We start from the raw sequence: 24,736 nt of genomic DNA, 5'->3' as shown, positions 1-24,736 counted from the left end.
TGTTTTATCAATCTGCTGGCCCCTGGCTCAGACTGCACTTTGAAGTGGAGCCAGAGAGAGAAGAGAGGGGAGAAAACTCTCTAGAGAGCATATATTCAGAGAACTGAAGAATTCCAGTTTTACAGGTAACTAAGCTTGGGGTTTTTTGGTCATAAATAGAGCCTTCATAGATCCCTGTTCCTGGAAGAAACCTGTGATTGGTTGCTCAAAATGATCACAGTACAACCTGAAGGTTCATTGGCATAGCAAGAAGGGGCAAAACTTGCGAAAAGCAGGACAGGACGTTCTGAGAAGAGTCACCTTACCACAGTGAGCCTGTTCAGGCCTAGTAGAGCTAACAGCTTCTGCAATAAGGGCAGAAACAAGGGCACCAAAATCACCTTGGGAATAGATACAGAATAGTGATGTTATTACTGTAGATGCTGACAGTGGAAGAAGCCCATGAGATGACTTCCATCCCTGAACCACACAGATTCATCTGCTATAACACTCTTGAAGCCCCATATCTGTATCAAGGAAACTATGTTTTGAACTCAAACCCCTGCAAAGGGGACCCTCAGGCAGTGAACAGCCTGTGGAGAAGGTGGAACTGTCCCTTGCTGTAGAGATCTCACCAGGCAGAAGGGTGCTGGGGGCAGCTTGCCTCAATGAAGGCAGCAGTCGTGAGCTGCTCCTGACTTCCCAGGCCAGGAAGAGCTGGGATACCGTGCATAGCACAGAGACCAGATGCTTCCCACCCTTCTTGCTTGCAAGAGAGCAAGCCAAAGAGCTGAATACCAACCAGCAGTGGCTTCTGGCTCCCTCCATGACAACAGGCACTGTGCCTTGCGCCATTTTGCACTGCACTTACGGTCCATCACAGGTGTGTCTGTGATGGGACAAGATCTCAGCTCTGAATGTGTCAGCAGCTTGCAACAAGTTCCTTCAGACACTCAGAAAACAGCATTTTGCCTTAGAAAAAGTCTCATTAGTAAGTCACCACCTCTCACTGGCTCTGAGCAGTGCTCAGACCTGTAGGGAGTTATGGAGGGCTGTAGGTTCTGGGAACCACAAGGTCAGACCAAGCCAACCCTTTTACACATGCATGTAACTCTACTTCTGTGTGTAAGAGTCAGGTACAACTTGGATCTCTGCTCTTATGGTAAGCAAAGACTCTACACACCTGTGACTGCTGGTCTTTCCAAAAAGAATTCAATGCTGGCACAGCTTGTCACATGCCATGAGAGACAAATGGTAGCAGAGCAGTTTGTACTGCTCTTCTCTTTCTAAAAGCTGTTTCATGGAGACCTCAAAGACCCAGCACTACTTTGAGACTTTGCTTTCCATTTCTCGACTTAGATTTGTTCCATTTATGGAAAAGCCTTACTTTTCCATAAATGCAGAGTTTTCACAGTGTAATTCTTTTCCAATATAGTAAGATACTTTAGGGTCATATAAGATCTGACTTCAGCAAAGTCAGAAACACAGCCCTCAATTTTTGGTTATGTTCCAATAGCAACCTTCAAGACAATTGAAGAGACCACAGTCTTGGCTGGTTGAAATGAAAGAAAACCAAAGAACCTCCCTCTCACCATCAATTGCAGCATCCTTAACAAGTCTTTGTGAATGGACTGTCATATGGCTGGCCAATTTGGAGTTACTAATGTGATATCAGCAGAGCTCAGAGCATGAAGCTTATTTACCAAAATCTAGCATTCAGCATTAGGATAATGTATTCACATCTGGGCACTTCAGTATCAGGCAGGTATTAGCAAAGCAGAACGTTTAAAAAGTGGGTGCAGTTTATGGTGGACAGAGCAAAGGCAAGGTAGAAGAAAGTATCACATTCATTCATGAGTAGGGGAACAAGAAGGTAGTAATCAAATGTGTGCTTCCTGATTGCCCCTTCTCAGATTGCCCTATACTTTTCCCTCTTCAACATTGTTACTCTCCTTATGGAGGTCATAAACATATAATGGAATAGATTTCAGATCCCCATTTCTAGTACTGTGTTAATTAGAGCCTCTTAACATTGCTATTCATCTCCACTGTTCAAATGCTAATAATAGAACTACTAAACCCATTCTGGAAAAGGGAAAGACAATAGGCAAAAACTTTGGGACTTAAAAAAATTACCAAATTTTAAAGAAAGCTCATTCCATATAACATAGCATAATGCCAGTAATTAATGAGAGATGTAAAAAGGTTTAGCTCTAAAAGATAGAAAATTAAATAATTTGTTTCCTATGGGTATATAATGAGATAGTTACCAAGTTCCCATGAGAGTGATAAGCAGATATTAAAAGGTCTTTCCAATACCTGTAATGGCTAAGGGCAACAGCTAATTCAATAGATTCGATCAAAATCACCACTTCTTTCTTTGCTTCTGATTTATTACTTTGGCTGCAGTTAGTCATCACTCATTTTAGTTTGCTTTTCAGCAGTCATAAATTATGCCTCATAAATAAAAAGATACAATCAAGGATATCATATCAAGGAAATATCTACAGCCCTGGAGTATATTTTCCCCTGGTACTCACACTAATGTCTTTTTAAAGGATAGCTTGCCATGGTTTTGAATATGTCGGAACCAAAATTTACTGAGAAGGGTCCTGCATGAGTGGCACTGTAAGAGTCTCATTGGTAAACCTGGATGCCAACAAATCCAGTCTAATATCCATATTTAATTTAATGAAAAAAAATTTCAAGGTTTTATTGCATCAACACACTTGAATTTAAGATTATGTTGACAAGAGAAACACACTGCCTGAGGTGGGGCTTAATGAACAAAATTATGTGGTTTCAAATGGCCCTCTTCTACTAGGGGAAAGGAAGTATCTCATTCTGCAAGAGGATATCTAGAGGAGGTATCATCATAGCATCAGTGAAACAACAGTTATGTCTGCTTTACTTTTCAGAAGCTGAGGTCAAGGGTGGTAGTCTAATGCAGATGTAGTATGAGAAATTCTCTGTAATTGGAAGCAGAAACCTTGTAAGAAAAAACAGTCTTACAAACAAAATAACAAGAAGGGAATGGAAGAAAGAACTACTTTTTTTTAATGTCACTGCCTTGCAGTGCATCTTTCTGTAAGAGAGATGGGAAGAAATGGGGAATTTAAAGAATGAAGAGGAGTCAGATATGAGGGATATTACAAATGGGTAACTATCCATCATTGGTGAACCAGAAAACCAGTTTTACCTGATTTTAAACTGCAGAAGTCACTGACCTGTTTGTCAGTAACTAATCAGCACAAGCTGGAGCTCAGCCAACAATGTGACACACAGGCGGGTAAACCAAGTGTCCTTCCTAGCATTGGAAAATGACCAATGGGGCCAACCTATTATACACCCCATGTAACTGGTCCTTAGTCTTCATGACTTTGCACCCATTTTTTTTTAGTTTATTCTTCCAAAATTAGAATATGATTTGTTTTCTCTTTGAGAGGACCCAGCACATAGTTACCCTGGTGTGTCTTGGGGTATTTCCTAGACCCTTCAGCTGGCTGCAGTAACAGGAGGGTGAGAAGGACTCTCCACACACAGAAGGGATGCTGTGCCTCTTACAGTGGTCAGAGGCAGACACCTCCAGCAATGCAGCCCTGTCTTGGTGCATTGAATAGTCCTCTTGGAGAATAAACCTCTGCAGGGAGTCATAAACCTTTCAGAAGAGGGACAATTGTAATTTTCTTTTACATGTAATTTGTAATTGTCTTTTACATGTTCTGTGCCTGCCAAATAGAAATAAGGATGTGTCCTAAACCAGGAAGACATTAAGCCATTAATCTAAAGAAGCAGTTTTAAGGACACAATTAAGTGTAATTGTGGAGGAGTGATACTGCATTTGCATGGAAATCACACCACACTGTGAGAGCTCTGCTTTGCACTAAATGCCACAAGTCTCTGCTCAGAAGAGCTTTTCTTTAGCTGAGAAAAACAGGTTTGACTCTATAGGCTGCTATATGGTAACACTGGACACCACTTCCAGTGATTCCCAAGGAAGGCCTACATACTCCTGTTTCAGAAATATTCCAGGAAACAAAGGATTGCACTTGCAAACTCATTGGGCCTCATGAGTGATAATGTTTGTTTTAATCATGGGGATTTTCAGATCACACAGAAGTACATGGTTAATAGAGTTGGGGATATCAAGCAGAATTCCAACAAATACCTAAAAGATGCTCTAGAAAATGCAAGTATCTAAATGTACAACTAGACCAACAGAGGGAGTTTCAAGATCTTAGTGTTTTGTTTGAAGTATGGAAATAGGCACTGTATGCCACTTAAAACCCCACTGCAAACTAGCAGGTGCTAATATGCAGAACTGGCCCTTTCAAGTATAAATGTACTTCCTTGAAGAACAGTGACCTAAGCATTTTTGGGGGCATAGTCCCTTCTGTCAGCATGAGCTTCTAAACTCACATCATCATTTCTGGAAGTGCAACTTCTGCACCTGGTTTTATAAAACTTAATATTCAGCTGAAGTTTCCAAGAAAACAAACAAATTAAAAAACAACAAAACAAACCAACAAAACCCAATGAAAAAATTCCCCAAAAGCCCAGACTCAAAAGTCCTGATTTCAGGTCCAAAGAAGCTATTAGAGCATTGAACTAAATCTCAATATCTCCAAAAATGCTGGAGAGAGTCCCAGCACAGCGCTTTAACTGCATTCTGCTGGAGGAAATTCAGCTGCATTTAAAGTTTTATGTCCAGCAAACAAGCCTCAAATACAGAGACAGGAGAATCAATATCCAGTTTAAGTGAAATATAAATCTGGGTTTCATCAGCATAATAGCAAAAGCCAAGCCCTATACTTATGAATAACTTGTCTCACAGGCAAGATATAAATTGTCAACAATTGAGAAGCTCAGAATACATCCCAGAGGACTGCTGCAAGTGACTTAAATGGAAGACAAATGCATGCATTGAAAAACTTCTCATGGTGAAATAAATGGCCACTGGTGAAAAAAACCAAAAATTATTGAGTTCCAATCAAAAGCTCAGCCTAGTTATGGAGCAGAACCAAGATAAAAAGCTACATCTTGAATACAGCACAATAAAGCACAGGAATCTGATTAAGAGGTTTCTTTTTTTTTTATCTGTCACTGATAAGTCATTAAAAATGTTGGCTGAAAAAAGTCTCTGTGGTATCCACTTCCCAAAAAACAGCTTCTGACTGAGATAATTAAAAGTTAGCCCAGCTGAGAACATCCTATAGCCAATATCTACAACATCCAGCTTGGAGAGTATTTCTTCATCTAAGAAAGATTCCTAACAAGTATGGTTTGGGTCTGCTACCAATGCTTACTGTCTACTCAGCCCCATCTGCACTTGCATTCACATTCCCCACAGATCCTGCCTAAAGCAGCAAGGAAATCTGGTCTAACAATAATTCTGCTGACACAGGCTGTACAATCTCCATCCTTGCATCTGCAAGGATAGAGAACTTGATCCAAAACTCAGCTGGACACAGCCCTGAGAGCCTGGTCTATCTGGACCTGCCTCAAGCAGGGAGTTAGGCTGGATGCCTTCTGGATGTTCCTTCCAAACTGCATGACTTGATGAGTCTATGACACGTGTGCATGCAGCAGCTGGATAGACTAATGTGATAAAGCAAATTTTTAGGTTTAATTCTTCATGGTTTCTGGGTACTCAAAAGGATAAAGCAATAGCAGTGGAGCAGAGCTACCAAAGAACCTGATCTATACAGTGTGCTCTCAATAAACCTGCAGATGACACCAAACTGGAGGGACCAGTTGATGTGCTGAAGGACAGATCTGCCAGTCAGGAGGCCCTAGAGAATGGGAATTTCAGCAAGACAGATGCAAAGTCCTGCTTTTGGGGAGGAATAACTTCTTGCAGTATCACAGGGTCTGCATTACTGACCAACTAGGGAGCACCTCTGCTTCAAAGCACCTAAAGGTAGAAAGCTGAATATGAGCCAGCAGAGTAATCTGGCAGCAAAGATTGCCAGCATCCTGAGCTGTTTCACAAGAGCACAGCCAGACAATTAAAGGAAGTGATTAACTACCTTTATTTAGTGTCTCTTTTGTTTTGGCCCCCAAATAACAGAAATATATTGATAAATGGGAGTGTGAGTTCAGTGGCAGGCAACCAAGGTAATCAGGGGGTTGGAAAAGTGCCTGTAAAGAGAAGCCATGGGACTTGTCTTGTTCAGCCTGGGCAAGAGATGGCTTTGAAGGGACTTGATTGCAGTTGTCCTGCAGGCTAATGGGGGGGGTGGAGCCTGCTTCTTTACTATGGTATGTGTTGGGAGGGGACAAGAGAAAATAGGTGTAAGTTCAAGCAAAAAAGGTTCAGACTGAACATAACAAAAAAACTTTTTTGCAATGAGGACAGTCAGGCAGTGGAGCAGACTGTAAGGTTACAATCTTCTCCCCAAAGGTTTTCAAGATGCAACTGGATAAAGCCCTGCAAAACCTCATCTGACCTCTTTACTGACCCTGCTTTGGGCAGAAAGTTGAGCTGGATGGCCTCCTGAGAGCCCTTCCAACCTGAATTATCTTGTGATCCTATAAAGCCAATGAACCTGTAAAAGAAAGATTGCTCCACCTTGCTCAAGAGGTGGAATGCATTGTTTCAGGTATATATTAAACAAAATGAGAACACCAACCATCAGCAGCAAATTCACTTTTGAACCACCAAAAAATTGTACTTGTCATTCTAATGACTAATTTAAAGAGAAAACAGTCCCTTTGGATGTAAACTGCTCTAAGATCTAAAATTAATCTAAGATCTAAATTAAAAATTAATTCATAGTAGATTGGGGAGGATGGAAAAAGAAAGAAAAAATAATGGGAAACCCCCTGCCTTTTAAGAACTAGAATTTCTCATAACAGAGACTTGCAGAGGCTCTGGAGGGTACACAAACATTTAACATATAAGATACATGGGCACCTACTGCTAAGGTAAACAAATGCTGAATGAATATATTGCTTGTATGGAATTATTTCCAGCTTCTCAATTCTTTAAAATACATTCACAATAATCATTTGGGTTCCACAATGCTATTAACATTAGAATTGAGATGTGTATGTTCATTGTAAGTGTAAAGTAAGGTTCTCAAAGTGCACTGAAATCCTAATCAGAGCTGCTAAATAGCTTCAATTCCCACCTGATATTCATACTCTGTGTAAGGCAGCAGCTTGTCATCTTCGAAGGAGGTTGAAGAACCATTGTAAACCAGGGAGAGGTCTAAATTTACGTGGGCTTGAGTTGTTCGCCTCCTGTAAAGTTCATAGTACAAAATCTTGCCGTTTGGCTGCTTGGGGCCGCTCCAGAGGATGGAAGCAGTGGACTGGAAGCCGCGGGCTGTTTGTATCTCAATGAGAGGGGCAGGCTGCGCTGCCGGCGGCGCCTCCAGCGTCCGCGCCGATGCCCACTCACTGGAGGCACAGCCCAGCTCCGTGCAGGCCTGGAGCTGCACTTCGTACCTTGGGGAGCACAGAGAGGAGCAAGGTGATTAAAACGCTGCAGATACAAATACAAACTGTGTGTGAGATCGGGCGGATCTCTTCATTTCTCCCGGTCTTTGGAATTCTTTATAGGCACGCAATTTGCATTAACACATGGGTTATGTGCTGTGCCTTGTGTGCAAAGAGGAAGAACACTGTCTGCTGGGTTTTAATTTGGGTGTGGTTTGGTTTTTTTCAGAGCAGTTAACATCTGCAGGAGTGAAGTGATCAAAATCATTTTGATTTTGATGATATAAACCAAAATGATGATTCATTGTAAGAGATGATTTGGATGTCATTTGAGAACTCCAGAGCTCCTCTCTTACTCTCTTTGGATTTAGATTAGTTATATGTAAATAGTAGACAAACTTATCAACCATGTAACACACACAAATTATGCCTACACAAATATATAAGGAAAGGTCAGGTAAATAATCAAGAATTAGTGGGGAAGATATTACTTCAGTATCAAGTGCATTTCTGTAGCCGAGTCTGGTATCCTTTCTTAAGTGTTAGCTTTCACTTAATCACAAATCACTTGTTTCCAGCTCGAGGGTTCAAACATGGTCCATTAATTTCAGCCCAGCTACCCTGTGAATGGTCTATGACCATGACTTTGGTCTCCCCACCCTGAATTTTATCAACTAAAGCCCTATTTATTCTCCATAGCAGACACCATGTGAATGATACAACAGTACACGATTGCAGGGTTTGGAGCCTATAGCAGAGTGCTGAATTATCCCTTCTATAAATTACAATCTAAGTGAACACTATGCACTTCATCAAGATGATATAAAGTTGGTGTTACTATAAATTCAAAAGGAAAAAAATCCTTGTTTTATTATTTACTTTTTAGCAAACAATCCCATGGGTCTGACTATCTGTTTAAGCAAGATGTCTGAGCTGCCTGCCAGCCCACTGCACCACCCCACAACATTTATTCAACAATTGGGTTCTTCCAGACTTACCTGCTGTAGGGCTGTAGCTGTGCCACTATGTATGACCGTCTCAGAAAGGAAACATGAGATGCATCAAAGTCAAAAGTCTTCTTTCCTGTTTCACCAGGCTTGTGGAGAGAGATGGTGTAGTTTCTAATGTCACCATTTACTTTGATAGGAGGATCCCAGGCCACCAAAATCTCACTGGAAGACCATGCCTGCAGCCTAGGAGGCAACATCCCAGATGGAGCAGAGGGGTTGGTTTTTATCTGAGCTGAGGGACTGGTGACGCTGCCCTGGCTGTTATTTGCTGTGACAGTGTAGCTGTACTCCATGCCTGGCATCAGGGTGAAATCGAGATACCGAGTTTCCAGACCGGAGTAAACAAGCACACCATCCCTCCTTAGGTCGTAGCTCGTGATTTTGCCATTGGGCTTATTTGGGAGTTTCCATGTGATTTCAATGGACTCCGAGCCCATGACCAGCAGCCTGGGAGCTTCCATATTTAATGGTGGAGCCTCCATGGTCATTACAGACTGGGATGTGCTAGAGGTGCAGCCCCCAGCAGTACAGGCGACCAATGCAAAATCGTACTGTGTGTAAGGCTGCAGGTTAGAGACAAGCATTTGCAAACTGTTGCCAGGATAATACTCTTCATTGCCTAATTTCAATATGTACTTGGTGATATCTCCATTTTGTGTTTGGGGAGGTGCCCAGGCTGCACTGATTTGAGTGGCACTGACAGCCTGCAGAGATGGGGGGTCCACCAAGGCAGGAGCTGCTTCTAGTGTCCGTATTGCAGCTGGCTCACTGGTGGAGCAGCCCCCCATGGTACAGGCAACCACTGCGTAGCTGTACACCGTGTAGGGCAGCAAGTCCTCATCCACATAGCTGAGAGTACCAGCGTCGAAGCTGAAAGGATAGAGAACATCATTCTTCAGCAGCCTGTATGACTGGAGAATGCCATTGGGCTGTGCTGGGGGCGTCCAGGATATGAGCACTTTATGGGGGTTGGCTGAGACCACGGATAAACTGGGGACAGCAAGACCTTTTGGGGCAGTTTGACTAGTCTCTGCCATTGTCCAGGAGCTGTCAGTGTAGCCTGCTGCATTCCAGGTGCGTATTTTATATTCATACCTTGTCCATGGCTGTAAACTTTTATCATTATAGGTGAATGTATTGCTTTCAGTGTTATATTCTGTGAAAACAATTTTCTCATCTTCTCTTGTTGCTCCGTGCCCTGCAACAGTCTCTTCTGTGTGTCTGTGAATAACTTCGTAGCGAATTATTTTTCCATTTGGATTAATTGGCTGCAACCATCTCAGTTCAATGTTGGTGGCATTCACTGCCTGGATTATGGGTGCCATCTGGGACACTGGGGGAGCTTCATCTGTCCAGACTGGCTGGGGTGGAGAGCGAGTGCAGCCTGCTGCATTGCACGCCTCCAGCACGAGCGTGTACAGGGTGTACGGCTCGAGGCGCCGGAAGAGGAACTGGCGAGATAAACCACTGTACTCCAGGTGGTCATCACTGAAAACATTGTAGGTCTGTGAATTAAGGAAGAAAAAGAAAGGCAGGCAGGCAGGCAAGGAAGGAAGGAAGGAAGGAAGGAAGGAAGGAAGGAAGGAAGGAAGGAAGGAAGGAAGGAAGGAAGGAAGGAAGGAAGGAAGGAAGGAAAACAAAACAAAACAATTTTTGTCAATAATCAGTAGATGAGACCCTTAATCTTTGCAATAGGGTAAGGACTATTAACCAATGATTCAGAAACTTATTCTTGCTGGTAACAATCGCCTCACAAACAGATCATGGATACAAAAGGAATGTTTTGATCCAATTTTCATTATTTTTTCATTTTGAATGCAGTAATAAATCACTTAGTGACAGTTTTCATTATATTTGATTGTTATCAAGTTTCATTGCAAGGCTCTCACGGGCCAGCAGAAAGCTTCTCACAGACTAGCTCTAAAGAATATCACTTAAGGGAAAAAACCTCCAAATAAACCCATCTAGTTGCAAACCCTGCAAGTAAAGGTTTACACTCAGTTGAAACCATTGAGCTAAAAGACATCCCAAATTTCAGAGCAACACTCTATTAAACTGAGGTTTTCAACAAACACATTTTGGTCATGCCCAATTTCATGATGAGTAAGATTACGAGTTTTCATGTGCAGCTTTCTATGCATTAAATGAACAATTTGGTTCAGTGTACATGAAAATTTATAGTCACAGAGTAGCACAAGAATGTTATTATTCATTTTAATATAATGACAAGCATAGAGAACTCACAGAGTGCCTTGGGCTTATATAGGACTTCCACATTTTTTTAAACTATAATGCATTAGATTGGGTCTTTTTCATCAAAAAAATGTTTTAATTTGATATTCAGCATTTCCCTTCTGTTTTTTAATCCAGTGAACTTTCTTTCAAGATGAATATTACCTTAATCATGCCATTGGGTTGAGAGGGCTCTGACCATTTTAGCAGCAGAGCCCTGCCATTTTCTTTCTTTTCCACAGTGAAGTTGCTCAGGCCACTGGGTGAAGCTTCCAAAGTGCGCACAGATGTCCAGGGGCTTGAAACCTGCCCGGCATTGTTTACAGCTACGACATGAATATGATATGTTGTGAAAGGTTTCAATCCAAATAAATGAGCCTGATGCTTTGTTCCCTGAAGCAAGAATACAGATGTTTGAGTTAGTTAAAAAAGTAATCAGCATCTGTGGTTTATGTCACTTGGAAAATGAGGCCTCAGCTATGGGTCACTTCTGACTGCTTTGCAGAATACCCCATCTGGTTTCTAGGATTTTTTTTGGTGGTATTTTATGACTGAGCCTCAAAAAGAAATTCTTATGGTTTAAAAAAATTATCTATGATTATGATGGAGCCTTTGTAATGAATTCTTTGGGAGTCCTCCACAGTCTGAATCTCAGCTAGGACACAACTTAGAGTTCATTCAGCATGTGTCTGAGCTTCTCAGTGAGGATGAAGCTTCCTGGAATTGGACTCAAGCATGTAGAAATCTGTGGTACATGGGTGATGCCTGCCTCCACAGAAATCTTACACATCTTGTGTGTACATGTGACATTTCATAGGCATGTTGTCCTGTTCTAGCTACTCAGGCCATGGTAATCTGGATAAACAATTTGTGAATCCCACTGGGCTCAGCCAGGGCTGCAAGGACTGGGGCTGACCTGCTGCCACACCAGAGCACAGCTCAGCAGAGGGGCATGGTGGGGACGCAGGCTGATGGACATCAGCCATGGCCAGGAGGGGCCACTGGCATCCCAGCTCACCCCAAAGAGCATCTGACACAGACTTGACACTGCTTGGGCAAGGAAAGCCGCAGCACAAAATCTGATCTAGGCAGGAAGGCAAAACAGCCGTGGAATTATTCTGAACAGTCACAAAAGGCACAGTGACCAACAAAGAACAGGAGTAACATGTTCCAGTAGGAGACTGTGCAGATGTGTCAGATCAGAGGAACAAAGAAAAAAGGAGTTCAGCTGATCACTGATATATTTAATCTCTTTTTTAGCTGTACTTTGGCATGAATTATATAGACCACAAGAAAGGGAGTGCAGGGATTCAGTTGCCTTCATGTGACAGAAAGAGCTGAAGTCAATTTCCCTGTGTCAGTAAGTCATATTAAGTTGCTAAATGCTAACATTTCCGATTGTTTAATATTTAAACATTTGTTAAGCTATCAGACTCAGAAACAAATTTTAAAGAAATATTAATTTCTTTTTTTTAAATATTAAAAGTTAGATCATAAATATTTAAATAGTTATTTCCTCAAAACAATGAGTTAGTCTTTTAGATAAATATAGCACAGCATTCGAATGACCATTATGAATATTAAATCTGAAGATGCCACAAGTACAGATTATAAACATACTTTTCTGATAAATGATTCCTTTTTTCTGTTAAACAGGGCAAACACTAGCAAGATTAATAATGCAAAAAAGTATAATTCTTTGTTAGGAATTCCCAGTCATCACTGCCAAAAAAGCATAAGCTGAAATGCAAATAGCAATCACCTCGAACAGATTATATATAAAAAAGCTCTGGCTGCTGTGGGACATTTAGAGATATCTTTTGTCATAAGAAACATGGAAAGCATGTGGGCTATAAAGCAAAAACATATGTATATTGTCAATAGCAGCACCTGTTCAATTACAGTTTATTTCGGTATGGAGAATTTCATTCAGCCCCTAGATGGCAATACTATCAAACACTTTTTGTAACATGAGTACTTAATGATTAACAATGTGCGTTCAGTCATCCAACAGACTCAAGGCAGCCATTAAAAAAATAACAAACCTGATTTCATTATAGATTCTTTTAATAAACATTTATGGCTTAGATCCTTGAAAGTGGAAGCATTTAAACTGCCATAGCCAAAAAACCTATACAGCTGACTGCAAAATTATGAACTGCAGGTTAAAGAACCACATTTAAATCGAGGCTCATGCTTAGCATAAAAATCTGGCATCAGAAATTATGTTGGCACAAAACATGATTAAAATTAGCTTTACAATTGGATGTAGTCTGTATTAATAGTTTTTATGAGGACAGTTATCTATTAGGTTTTCAAAACAGAACTTTTAAAAGCCTAAAATTTACATTCCATGGTTCGGGGGTGGGGATGGGAGGAAGAGAGCACACAGCATTAAATTACTGCCCCTGAACTGCTACACAGAGAGGCTCTCTGAAGGTACAAACACATTATTAAAAACATCAGACAAAAAGCAATTGCTCTGCTTTTTAATGAGCTGCATCATCGGGTGGGTTTTTGTGACAGCAATGCTACAAAACACTAGATTTCTATCTTTAAACAGAAAACTGGCATATTTTTCATCATTCTCTACCATTTCCTCACTAAACCCCAAGATTTAATTATTTACAATCCTCACTACACTTTGAAATGAAACAAGGGTGGAGGGATTTCCTTGCCTGCAGTTCATCATGTTCTCTGGAGACTGCTAAACCATTCCTTCCAGGGATGACTTTTATCCCTGGCTCCTACAGATACTTCTTGAAGAGCAAACGGTTTACATGTATTTTTGTTTTGTTTGGTTTTGAAGTAAGCTCAGGGGACATACTCCCAGAATACAGAGCCACACTTTCTCCCCCTGCCCTGCTGCCATTGCCAGCCGTGAATTTGCTCAGCTCAAAGGCTGATGCTGAAAAGAGTATGGATGGCAGACTCGGTGATTCATTTCAAGAATCACTTTATGTCCTCCCATGACATTTTCAGCCTAGAAATACTGTCCTACTGGAATGGTCAAATATAAATTGTAAAATATACCTTGCACTGATAGCACTGTAACTTTGGTTTCAGTGGGCAATGACACAACCTTAAATAGGCACGTGAACAAAATCATTGTCTGGAATATTCTCCCAGTCTTCCTCTGCAAAGGCATAAACTTATATTTCCCATGTTTACACATGCTAACAGTCCAGATTTCATTCACCATTAAAAGAAAGCCAACAAAATAAAATTTTAATGTGAACATTAAGATGTTTGTAGACTGGCTGACCATGAAATCCAATGGACTTCAAGCCCATGCCCTCCTTTCTCTGTCCCCAACTGTGAAGCATTCACGCTCTATCAGTCATTAAATTAAAAATATTCCAGCAAACATTTAAGTGTGTACAGTCTCACATTCCTTTTATGTGGCCTTTTAATTCTTTCCTTGTAAACACTACAGAAATGGACACCTGACAGAGGAGGGAGGTTGTGACAAGCCACTGTGACCTGATCACACCCTGCAGCCCAGAGCCCAGCCTTTGGCACAGCCCTTGCTTTTGGTAGCCTGGTCTGCTCCCCTGGTACAGCTCTAGCAGCATCACCACTACTCCAGGCAGGACCTTTGTTTTTGCTCTGTAAAGTCCTTCACATGCTGCCAGTAGCAGCACAAGCTGTTAACAGCAACAAATACACTCCTCCACTAATTCCACTCTTCTCACTGTAAATTAGGATAAAAGTTATTTAAAATAAAACCTTGTTTTAACACATTTTTCCAAACATAAAATGAGAGAACATGAATCATGAATAATGCATTCGTCAAGATTTGCTTCAGATTGCCTTTTTTGTTTGTTTATTTTTTAATTCATGAACACAGAAGTCACTTAAAGTCTGGAAACAAATTAGCATAGTCTTTCATGTCATTCAAAGGCAGTGGCATCCATAATGCAAGGTGCCTGCCTTCCTCGCTACCTCTTGGTCCTCCTCCCAGGCACGTGCAAGGCTGTGCAGCCTTCAAGGGTCTGATGATTTTACACTGCCTACTGTGATTGCTTTTGACTACTTGAAGTGCCCCTAAGGTGGCAACAGGGTCAAGAGGTCTTTGTAGGTTGAAAATGATCAAAAATTAGCATTGATCTGTAGCTGTCAATAATACTCTGCACGGGTGGACTCCCTGCACAAATGTTTAAACTGCATACAACTACACAACCTAGTCATCTTTGAATCTCTCGATCTGATGAAGCAGCACTTCCAGGGGTGTCACTCTGGGCTTTTCCTCTTCTTTCAAGGCAGGCCAACTTACCCAGTTGCCTAGGTCTCAGGGAATGAGCTCAAGCTGTAACAGACACATCAGAAGATCTTTGAATCACTGAAGAGCTGCCCAACAGGCAGTTTGAGTATCTGTCCCTTCTTCTGGGGTAATCATCAAAGCTCAGCAAGTCATCACCAGTCATGTTAAGGTTATGCTCTGGTTTCTTCTCCCTCCCTATCTTCTCTTGGTACCATAATCTCTGCTTGGCAGGTATCTTGAACAGCTGAATAAAAAGCTAGCCCATTCTTTCTGTAGCCTCTAACTAAACGCAGTGGCATCAGACACTATCACACTGCTCACTGTAGTAGTGGCACAGGGATCCAAACCAGCTCTTTCATAACCCATGGACATAAACAATGGGAAGGCAGTTCAGTAGAACATCCCCTTGTCTAGAGGCAGAGTGGGGAACTCTCCCTGAGCAAGGGACGAGAAAGCTATGGTCTCCTGACAGCCATTACATCAATCCAACCATTGTCTGACTAAAATTTCCAAATTCTCCATCAAGGAAGTCAAATAGATTCTTCCACATGTGACAGAAGCAAGGGGGAATGCTAGGGAGTTTATAAAGATACTCAGTTTATCCTCATCTTTGTCATTATTGTCTTATCCAGCTCCCTGTCTAATCCAGACTCTTTGCCATTTTCTGCAAAGCACTGGGAGCACTTCTACCTTGACTCTGATGTTCATTCTTATTTCCCAGACAATTCTTAGCCCCTGCCTTCACTCTAAACATTGCACTGAGCTCATATTCACATGCAAACACTAACTTGTCCTTTGGGCTGCCTTCCTCCTCAGGCTTATATCATGCACGCTGTGTCTTTTCCATTTAAAAAATCTACTCTATTCCTAAAGCCTTATGCTCAGATTCACAAGGATATAACTTATGGATACACAGGTAATCTATGAGTCTATTCCTGTAGCAGTGCGGACTGGAATATAAATTATTCCCATGGTAGTAGTGAAAAATCTTAAAGGTTGGTCAAACAGAAACCAACATGTTATTCATTTAACCAGAAATTATCTTGCCTACAGGTAACCAGAATTTCCATTTTTACAAGAAATTGATGTTGCACTAGTTATTTTCATTCCAATTTGTATAAAAAATAATTTTAGAATTTTCATTAAAATTTTTTTGGAAATTTCACTCTTCAAATTTTACATTTTAAGAACTTTGCATCTCATTTCAGAATCTTAAAATTGCCTTTCAACATATATATTTAATTTTCATTAATGACTTGATTATTTGATATGACCCAACAGGCTTTCAATAGCAGCAAAATGTACACAGGTAATAATTTTTATGGCAAATAAAAACCCAAAGAAAAAAACTAGACAAATATTTAAATAAAATTTTTAAGTTCATAAATCCAGATAGTCCCTTATTAAACCTGAAATAATTTTAAAACATTTTTGCCGAGGGCATGTTCATCTAAATTGTCTTTTGTTGGGATGAAAGGACATTCTTCCTTTCCCAGCCCTGAGATGGATCAATGCAGTCTTTTCTTCTACAGTGGCTAGGACATGACATTCAAAAATTCATTATACTTGAATCTGCTTTTCTATAAATAAATATAGCAAATTTTAGTTTAAAAATGGATTAGAATAAATTCAGCCCACAAAGTAAAGCACATAAAATGGCTTCTTATTAAAACATAAACATTGATTACATGATCATAACAATATTCCTTCCTTGAGATTCCTGGCAAAATGCTTTCTTTTCTTTTTAACTTTAAGAATATTCTTGTACCTTATTTTTGATACAAACTGTAGTTTTGCCATCAACACCAGAGAACACAACTTTTCTCTCCTCTGTGACCCAATGTTCTCATGCTTTCCTAACAGCACCATTCTGGCAGCATTGTTAATAAAAACCCTAATCTGCACACCCTGTTTCACTTGCCACATAACTGAATCATTTCCTGTGCCAACTGTCCTACATGGGCTTGTGGATTGTACCAGGAAGAAACCTTTAAAAACAGCAGTTTTTTTTTTTAATCTAAATTCAAAATAACCTGCAAGTAACAACAATTAATACCTGATAGAAAATTACTACATTGCAATTAATTTTCCTCCTTCCTGGCAGGGCATGTGGATTGCATGTAGCTGAATCTGCCTGGTGGAGTTGCTGCCTCTTTTCACAGTAGACAGTTTTCTTTCCTGGCACACCTGGGACCTGCTGCAGTCTCACCAGGCATCTGAATCCCCAGCTCTGACTTGAAAGCAAAGCAACACAAAGAAAACTAGGATGCATTGCACATTAAAATGAAATCAAATAAAATCAAGTTGGCCTTTGGGTAGCAGTACACTTTTAAAACACCAATGATGTTGTACTTTTGATGGTAAAACCTTAAAAAAACCTCTTTGGGCAAAGTCAACATTGCTATTTTAGTGAGATTCTCCTCTCCTCTCCTCTCCTCTCCTCTCCTCTCCTCTCCTCTCCTCTCCTCTCCTCTCCTCTCCTCTCCTCTCCTCTCCTCTCCTCTCCTCTCCTCTCCTCTCCTCTCCTCTCCTCTCCTCTCCTCTCCTCTCCTCTCCTCTCCTCTCCTCTCCTCTCCTCTCCTCTCCTCTTCTTCATAATTATTTCTTTAAAATTCATCAAATATCACCGAATGGCACCTTCTCAAAAATTTATTTCCATCTGTATTTGTCTAATATCTACTAAGAAATATTGAAACCCCAAAAAAGATTTCTTTCTGCATGACTAAATAAATCAAATAAACCAAAATATCAATGACATGACATTCCACTATAGGCACCATCTAGAGGACAATGTCAACATGTTTTCCTAACATTAATATTTTATCTCTAACAACACTCACAAGACCTACTGTATAATAAACCAGTTTTTCACCTTATTTTTCCCCCCATATTTTTCTACTTTAAACCATGTTTATTACTCCTCACAGCTAGAAAGTGAGGTAGAAGGAAAGAAACAGCTCTTTTTATAAACTGGATAGATGATGGGACAGTTTCCCATAAACTTTGGGTTTACTCAGTTCAAAGCTGACATCACTATTTATCCCAAATGGTACTTTTGCATTCAATAATCATGTTGAACATGAACAACTAGACTAAGTTCCTCTTCAAAACAGGACAGGCTATGTCTCAAAGAAAAAAAATAGTACTATCTGAGACAAAATGGAGCATAACATAAGATACTTGAATCACAACAAAAACCAGTTATGTGTCCCCCTTGGGAAAATGTGTATATCTTGTATGTCCTGATCTTTAGCTGAGTGGGGTGTGCTTTGTGGAGAGCTGGTGGGATTGAGAGAGGAGAGAGCAGCTTCATCAGCAAAGACTTCATGGTATGTAAAGTGCAGCACGATATTAAAGCAATGTCAAACCCTACAGAAATGAGCTGGGAGATTTGTGTGCCATTCCAAACTCACCCACCACGTAATGGGGAATCTGCATCAACACATCAGGCAGTGCAGAACTTGCAATTTGCCTTGGTCACAAGGGGAACAGGAATGAAGCATCTTTCAGGTGGAGCTTTATAATCTGGGGCAGAAACACATCTTCAGGGAAGGTAAAAAGCAGGGAAGTCAAGCACACAAGGCCTGGTTGGAGTTTGTGCCTCTTCATTACTAGGTGCACTCATCCAGCTGAACTCCAAGATTATGTTTAACATAAGTACCACATGCAGTGCTCCTGACGAGCAATGACTTTCCATCCACTGTTTGTTAACATTTAGGAGTGGGGTTTCTCTCATGGATTTAATCCATAGTCTGTAGATATGGCAAGAGAAAAACACAACCCACTGCTGCTGTCAAACAGCAGCTAGAGCCTAAGGGCTCAAACCTGCAAATGGTAGGGGGTACATCCTTAATATGGAGCATTAGGGGGTTAATGTTATATTTTTTCCTAATGCCATAAACCGTATTTTCCATTTGATATTTTGGCTGATGGCCAGAATCAGAACAAACAAAATCTGGACTGCCACATCAGTCTTCTTAGTCTCCCTCTTTTTTTTTTTGCCTAATACTGTCCAGAGTGGTAGGAGCTTTATAAAACTATATAATGAAACCATGAATGTTTTTGTTATCCATAAAAATGGGTAATTTATGTCCATGAACTTCCCAACTCAAGGTATCTTATGGCACACAGTTTTACTTTGTTGCAGAAAGAATGTGCTTTTCTCATGACCAAATATCTTGGCTTTTGGTTTCATCTGAAGTTTTGTTTTACATGAATTCACATTGCCCCTATGACATTTTTGACTTCAAATATGTGGACCATGAGAGACCTTCTTCATCTCCTTCCAAATAACATCATGTATGATAATGTGAGGAAAAGTAGCTCCGAACACTGTAAAACCTTTTCCACCTGATCTTAAAATTACTTGGGTGCAGTATCTCAAAATTTCTCTTTTCTGTAAAATTTGAAAAAGAGACTTTGGCTGTAGTTTTGGTGAATTGAAGACAGACAGGAAAGACTCCTTGGTTTTCCTCTATGAAAGCAATTACTTTCAGTTTATGCCTTTGCACAGACAGCCATAACAGGGAAAGAGAAAGGTAAAGAGAAAAAAAAGAGTTTGAAGAAAATCTTTAAGGGGAGTTGTACAAGGGCAGTTTGAATTTTAACACAGATTGCAGGTGAACTCATATCAGTTTCCTTGAAAATGTCACTGAATGTCAGTTGTGCTCCATAAAATCAGGACTTTGCAGTTATATATGACTTTTCATCATAGGATCTCACATCATGTTACAAACATTAATTAATTAAGTCTCAGGATATTCCCCTGTGTTCCTGTGTGCAGCTTCAGGAAACTATAGTTATTGGTTTAGATCCCATTTTACTCAGGTACAATAGATGTGTCATATTATTGTTAAATGCAAGCTTAGTTTATTCCCTTTTCTCAATCATTCTGAGTCCTTGTCTCTCTCACCCAATACATGCAAAAAAAAGAGCAGTTCTAACTGCTGCTAAGTAGAGAAAGATAGCACAGCCTCCAGGCAATTCACAGCTTTAAATCCCTGCTTTCTGCCAACACAATAGGAAATAAAAGCAGCATTTTAAAGGAGACTAAAAGGTTTTTACTTCCTATTTTTTATTCCTTTTTCTCTGCCCTGTACTGAGCAGTCCTAGCTCTTGATTCAAACTTTGCCTGCTATGTATGTAATCACTTCTGAGAGACATTAAAAGGTAAGCACAAACAATTTACTTGGAGCTACATAATAAAGGCCAAAGTTTAGTCTGAGTATGTGACTGAACTTAAAAGTCACCCTTAAAATGAACTGGGTATTTCAAAAAAATGAAGGGCCAAAAAGTACAGACTCCAATCTCTCAAAAGGCTTTTTTTCTTCACCAGGTTTTCCATTCCTTTCCTCAATGCTTTACACTTCCTACATGGAGATACCTGCTCTCCAAGCAGAGACTGGCTGAAAGTAAAGGGAAGTGTGCAGGCAGCCATTTGGGAAAGGTGCAGTCCAATTATGTCAGTATAAGCCAGGAAAAAGGGATTTGCTCTGCACCTTTTTGTACACAGCAGGCACCAGCAGAAGGCCAGAAGCACACAGTGTTTATGCAGGGAGGGATGACTTCTCTCTTTTCTGTGCCTGGAGGAAAGCTCAATCTATTTTCTGAATATTAGCAGGGGATATTGATCAGACACACATTTAGGTGTACACTCAGAGACATATTCCTCAGCAAAGCACAGCTTCCCATCAAAATACTGAGAGGTTGAGCAGAGATCTGAGACTTTACTTCCAGATCTTTCTGGGATGTTCCCCTGGTTTTGGAGTAGGGATTGCTACAGGGGATCCCTGCCCCCAGTAGTTGTATGAGCTACTGGAGAGCCTCAATGAGTAGCCTGAAAAGCTCCCATGGTAAAAAGGATGGTAAAAAGGAACAAAGATCTTGTTTTCCCACTCCAGCTACCATGGACTGCCCTGTTGATGAAAATAAGAATGTCCAATAAAGAACAAGTTCTGTATTTCCATGTCCCTTAGCAACTGTGCCTTGCCATATGAAAACTCAGAATCAACTCCACACTGAGGAGAGGCTTGAAAAGAAGACAAGAATAAAGAGTGGTAATGGAGTTTGGTAGAGTAACTGGAAGAGAATCTGCTTTCAGGTTTAAAGTCTTGAACCCAAGTAAGCCAAAATGAAAGTTCGTGGATGAACATCCAGATCCTCCTAGGATCACATGGGTACAATTCCCTCTACTTTCAGCTTACAGGGCACACTGTTGGAAAGAAACTCACCTTGACACAGCATATGAAGCTGTGTCTGCAGACTGCCCATTCCCATTTTCTGTGCTGTCAGGTGAACACTGAATTCATATACATACACAGAACAGCAGACAGCCATGTCTGCTGCAGTGGGAGCAAGGAAAGCAGCTAGCTAAGCTTCACTTTGAAACACTAATGCCTAAATAAAACAGAGACTTTCATCATGTCCTCTCATAAGTCCCTACTTGTGTGGGTTGGGCTTCTCTGTGCAAAGCTCCTGCCAAAAGAGAAGAGTCTGAGCTGCTTGTGGCTTTCACCAGCCAGATGGATTAGTTAGGGAAGAGATGAAATATGTAAATACTGAAATATTACTTGAAAACTGAAGCATAACAAGTTTAGTTTGGATTCTGTATTTTCCTTGGATATTTAAGTTACTTGAGGAATTAAAATTGATCACGTAAGCTTAGTAAAGAACATACTGTGCTGATTTCTGAATTGAAAATGTCTTTTCAGCCCATTATCGACTCCAGCATATTAAGTTGTAAATCCACCAGTTTCACTGTCTCATCTATTGATTAGCTGCATGTATGTATGTTATAAATGAGCAATCCAAAGAGAAATTACTACAATTTAGTCTTTTTGGGACAGACTTGCAAATGTATTTAAGTGCCCAAATATGAGGATAGGCACTCTGGGAAAGAGCCACAATGTTCTCCTACATTCTGACCCAAACCTTGTGTAGCTACTGTCCTCAATTCCTCCCTACACTCTGCACAGAAGAAAGGAGGCCTCTCCAAAGGGAAAGTCTGATGTTTAAGTTTAACCTCTGTTTTGAATGGCCTGTTGGAGAAGCCACACTCTCTCTCAAGACAGATTAGACAGACTAGCCTACATGTGCCATCCAAAGTGTACAGAATTCACATCTGTTTTTTTTTTTTTTCTTAAATTCACTTAAGACTCAAAGAGAAATAAAGGCAGTTACAGCATTTTCAATCAGCACACAGCAACAGACCATACAGGTCTGCTCTTTCTTGTTTCTTAAAACACAACACGAAACCATTCACAGCTTCAGAAGTTGAACTGCAGCAGTTTCAAAAGACTTTTAAATCAATGTAAGCTTCCATTTGCCTTTTCAAGGATGCTGGATCAGGGTCTTCATAATCAGAAGAACAAAACTACATGGTGAATGTAGAGGGCATCCAACCAGAACAGGGATTTGCTTTAGTTAATCGGAAGCAAATGATTACTTAGTTAATACTGAAGCAAATGTCTTCCTGATTTCCATGCACAGGCCAGCATGTTGGACATGATCTTCAGTATGAGATCATGTTAGTCGAGAACAAAGTGTTACTCAAGTGGTTTAAAATTGCCATTAATACCCTCAAACCAAATATCAATATAGTGGTTTCTTTAAAAAGGAAGTCAAGCTGTTGTGATGCTTCTATGCAGGACCAAAAAAAAGAGAAAAACTGCAGCATGATAAAGATCTATAGCAAATTTTTGTCTCAAAAATATCTTATTTTAAAAGTCACATGTTCTCAACTCTGTTTTTGCCCAAAGGCAGTACCATATTTGACATCAGGGCAACTAGAACTCAAACTATTTTTGTACCTGGTGGAAAAATGTGATGTTTTCTTTCCCATTTGCTCTCAGGGTCTCTATTCAGTCTTTTTAGACCTGGTGACTTCCCAGTAACATTAAGCACAGCACTTAAATATGTCACTGTCTTAAGCTACAACTATAGTATAAATCTCATGATCTATTGGTACATCATGGGTCTAGTATTTCTAGCACAGACTAGTATTAGAGAAAATCTAAATTATCATCTGTCTTGAACCCCTGAAGAGAAAACAATAAAAAATAATTTTATTATACCATAATGACAAGAATAATACTTCATCTGGGAGAAGATGTCTTCTGACTTCTCATTAATTCCTTTTTAAAGCCTGTTGAAATATAAGAGCTCTGCAAAGTTTCATTCATTTTGTTTGTGCAGTGTAAAGTTTTCTTTATAGCGAAAATACAGAAAATTTATCACTGCAAGGAGTCCACTTCCCTCACTCTCTTGCAATATTAAAGGTGCATTTGCAATTCTGATCTTATGGGACAATGGTAAACTTGGTGTCTTTTTTTTGCAGCCACTAGAGTAGCATCTCCACACCGAAAGGAATATTTGTCTCACACTAGGAACTCTGTTCTGGATTGGAAAAAATAAATGGATGCATTCAAACCTGAAGGAAATGGACTTAGAAAAATACTTGGAGCAAAATTCAGAACCAAAACAAGTAATGATTTGTGCTATGCCCCAGTACATTAACTAGATCCTGGGACCTCTGTACATCTTGCCATTGTGAATACACTATTCCTCAGTGTCCTTTTGGCTCACAGACAATACACACTCCAGGGGTCTCACTGGGGTGGATCAAACCCCAGCAGCCACATCATCTCCACCTTAGGGTGGTGTGGGCAAAGAACTGTTTAGAAGACAAATATGCTACCATAAAAGAGGAAGATGGAACAGCCATAGATTAGTTCATAGAAGGCAGCCACAACTGCAAAGCCAAAGAGCTTGGGGATGTTGTACTGCAGGTCCAGCTGCTGCTCTTGAGCCAGCCATAGGATGCCTTAAGTGAACATCTACGTGACTGTCTCCCAAAGCTTTGCCTGTGTAGCTACACAGCCCCCATTAATACCAGACCTTTAAAGGACATTACCTGACTGAAGCAGAGTCCTGCCTGTTGTAAAGACTGCAGGACCCACAGAGTATCTGGAAACAGAAACAAGTTCCTAACAAAAATCTGAAAAACACAGAAGTTATTTTCTACTAGGCCCTCAGGATGGAAATTCCTGCTTCCTGTATCATCATGGCCTCAAACTGTGCTCTTAGGAAGGAAGGTTGGCGAAGGGAAAAGAAGGGAGGAAGGAACAGTTTCCACAGTTTGGGTTGTAGGAGTAGAGCAGCCTAAAGGTGCCAGAGGTGTAACAGGTGATATTTGATATGCTAAAAGATGCAACATGGCACCTACTAATATGGTGAGAAACATTTCCCTGAATCCACCAGCAACTTTGGCAGCAAGCCCTCCACTTCATGGGTAGAAACCTGCTTTCCATGCTCATAGTTTTTCTTGGCACTCATAAAGCAGTTCAACAAGCATATCCTTTCCAAATCATCTGGCCTGTCAGATGCTGATGGAGGGACATCTGTACCAATCTCACTCTTTCTTTAAAAACCAAAGAGATTTTCTTTAAAGAATGCTAAAGACACAGACTTGAGTATACAATAAAGTTTTTGCAGTTAAACAATAAAATCCATCTGTCACAGGTCCTTGTGAGTGGAGTATTAATACACTTGGATGCTCCAGATCCTATTTGTCATGCATTCCTGTAGCTTTGGCCAGATAAAAAGTTCAAGGTGCTAAGAGAAATATTTGTGGTTTATGAGGGGATAAACTCATAAATCGGACTTTGTTTCCTCCTAATGGCGATTATATATGTAAACTACTCCCCCACATTGCAGATAAGTTTTCAGACTACCATCCTCACAAGAGTCTACTATTTTTTGCCTTCTGTTTCTTTGGAAACCAACCAACCAACCAACCAACCAACCAACC

The 24,736-nt window shown here is 40.4% G+C and overlaps 1 protein-coding gene across 1 annotated transcript in view; it reads right to left on the bottom strand.

Annotated features, from left to right (window-relative positions):
* Nucleotides 1-24,736, bottom strand: part of USH2A (usherin) — a 375,341-nt gene that overhangs the window by 21,611 nt on the left and 328,994 nt on the right. The window contains exons 62-64 of the mRNA XM_066546427.1: nucleotides 10,830-11,057; nucleotides 8,421-9,937; nucleotides 7,113-7,431 (exon numbers count right to left, since the gene is read on the bottom strand). Of these exons, the coding sequence (XP_066402524.1) occupies nucleotides 7,113-7,431; nucleotides 8,421-9,937; nucleotides 10,830-11,057 (2,064 nt within the window). The remainder of the gene's footprint in view (nucleotides 1-7,112; nucleotides 7,432-8,420; nucleotides 9,938-10,829; nucleotides 11,058-24,736) is intronic.

The sequence above is a fragment of the Molothrus aeneus genome, chromosome 3 (assembly GCF_037042795.1).
Source record: "Molothrus aeneus isolate 106 chromosome 3, BPBGC_Maene_1.0, whole genome shotgun sequence".
Classification (NCBI taxonomy): Eukaryota; Metazoa; Chordata; class Aves; order Passeriformes; family Icteridae; genus Molothrus; species Molothrus aeneus.
This window is presented reverse-complemented; position numbering and strand designations above follow the sequence as displayed.